At 34.8% G+C, this 531-nt stretch overlaps 1 protein-coding gene across 1 annotated transcript in view; it reads right to left on the reverse strand.

Annotated features, from left to right (window-relative positions):
* Positions 1–212: 212 nt before the first annotated feature.
* The window catches only part of LOC122812138 (keratin, type I cytoskeletal 15-like), a 26,289-nt gene continuing 25,970 nt past the window's right edge, over positions 213–531 (reverse strand). Inside the window, exon 8 of the mRNA XM_044084442.1 lies at positions 213–496. Within this exon, the coding sequence (XP_043940377.1) occupies positions 491–496 (6 nt within the window). The 3' untranslated portion in view covers positions 213–490. The remainder of the gene's footprint in view (positions 497–531) is intronic.

Genomic DNA, 531 nt, shown 5'->3' on the forward strand with positions numbered 1-531 from the left:
GCATCTAGATATTAATTTCAAAACTCAAAGTGCTACTTTATATAATAAGCTGACTTCCAGGCTATCATTTCCAGACCACTACAAAGTGACAGATTATTTCACTATAGTCTTTGGACTTCGATGCATCAAAATTATGCTTCAAAATTCTTTTTCAGATACATGGACTAACCCACTCAAGATACAAGTAAATGAATTCAGTACACAGAAAAGGCTGAAAAGTCTAATAAATTTCTTTTTATTTGGCTACATTGCCTATTCCTTCACCAAAAAGCACCAGAATAAAAATGAAAAAAGGGCCAAACAGACAGTATACCCCAAATTTTGGAACCACACACCCCGTATGGGATAAGACCAGACTACATGAGTTCATTCTTTGGGGTTTAGATTGTTTAGAGGTTGATATACAGAAACCAGGAAGCGTTATATTTTAGGCAGCATCTTCTTTCATGTACAGGTGTAGCTCTCCTGTTGTGTTAGAAAATTCTGGAAGTCACTTCTGCATAAAAGACATAAAAGGATTAAAAGTTAAAA

This window comes from Protopterus annectens, chromosome 9.part0 (assembly GCF_019279795.1).
Source record: "Protopterus annectens isolate FY-2018-M chromosome 9.part0, PAN1.0, whole genome shotgun sequence".
Classification (NCBI taxonomy): Eukaryota; Metazoa; Chordata; order Ceratodontiformes; family Protopteridae; genus Protopterus; species Protopterus annectens.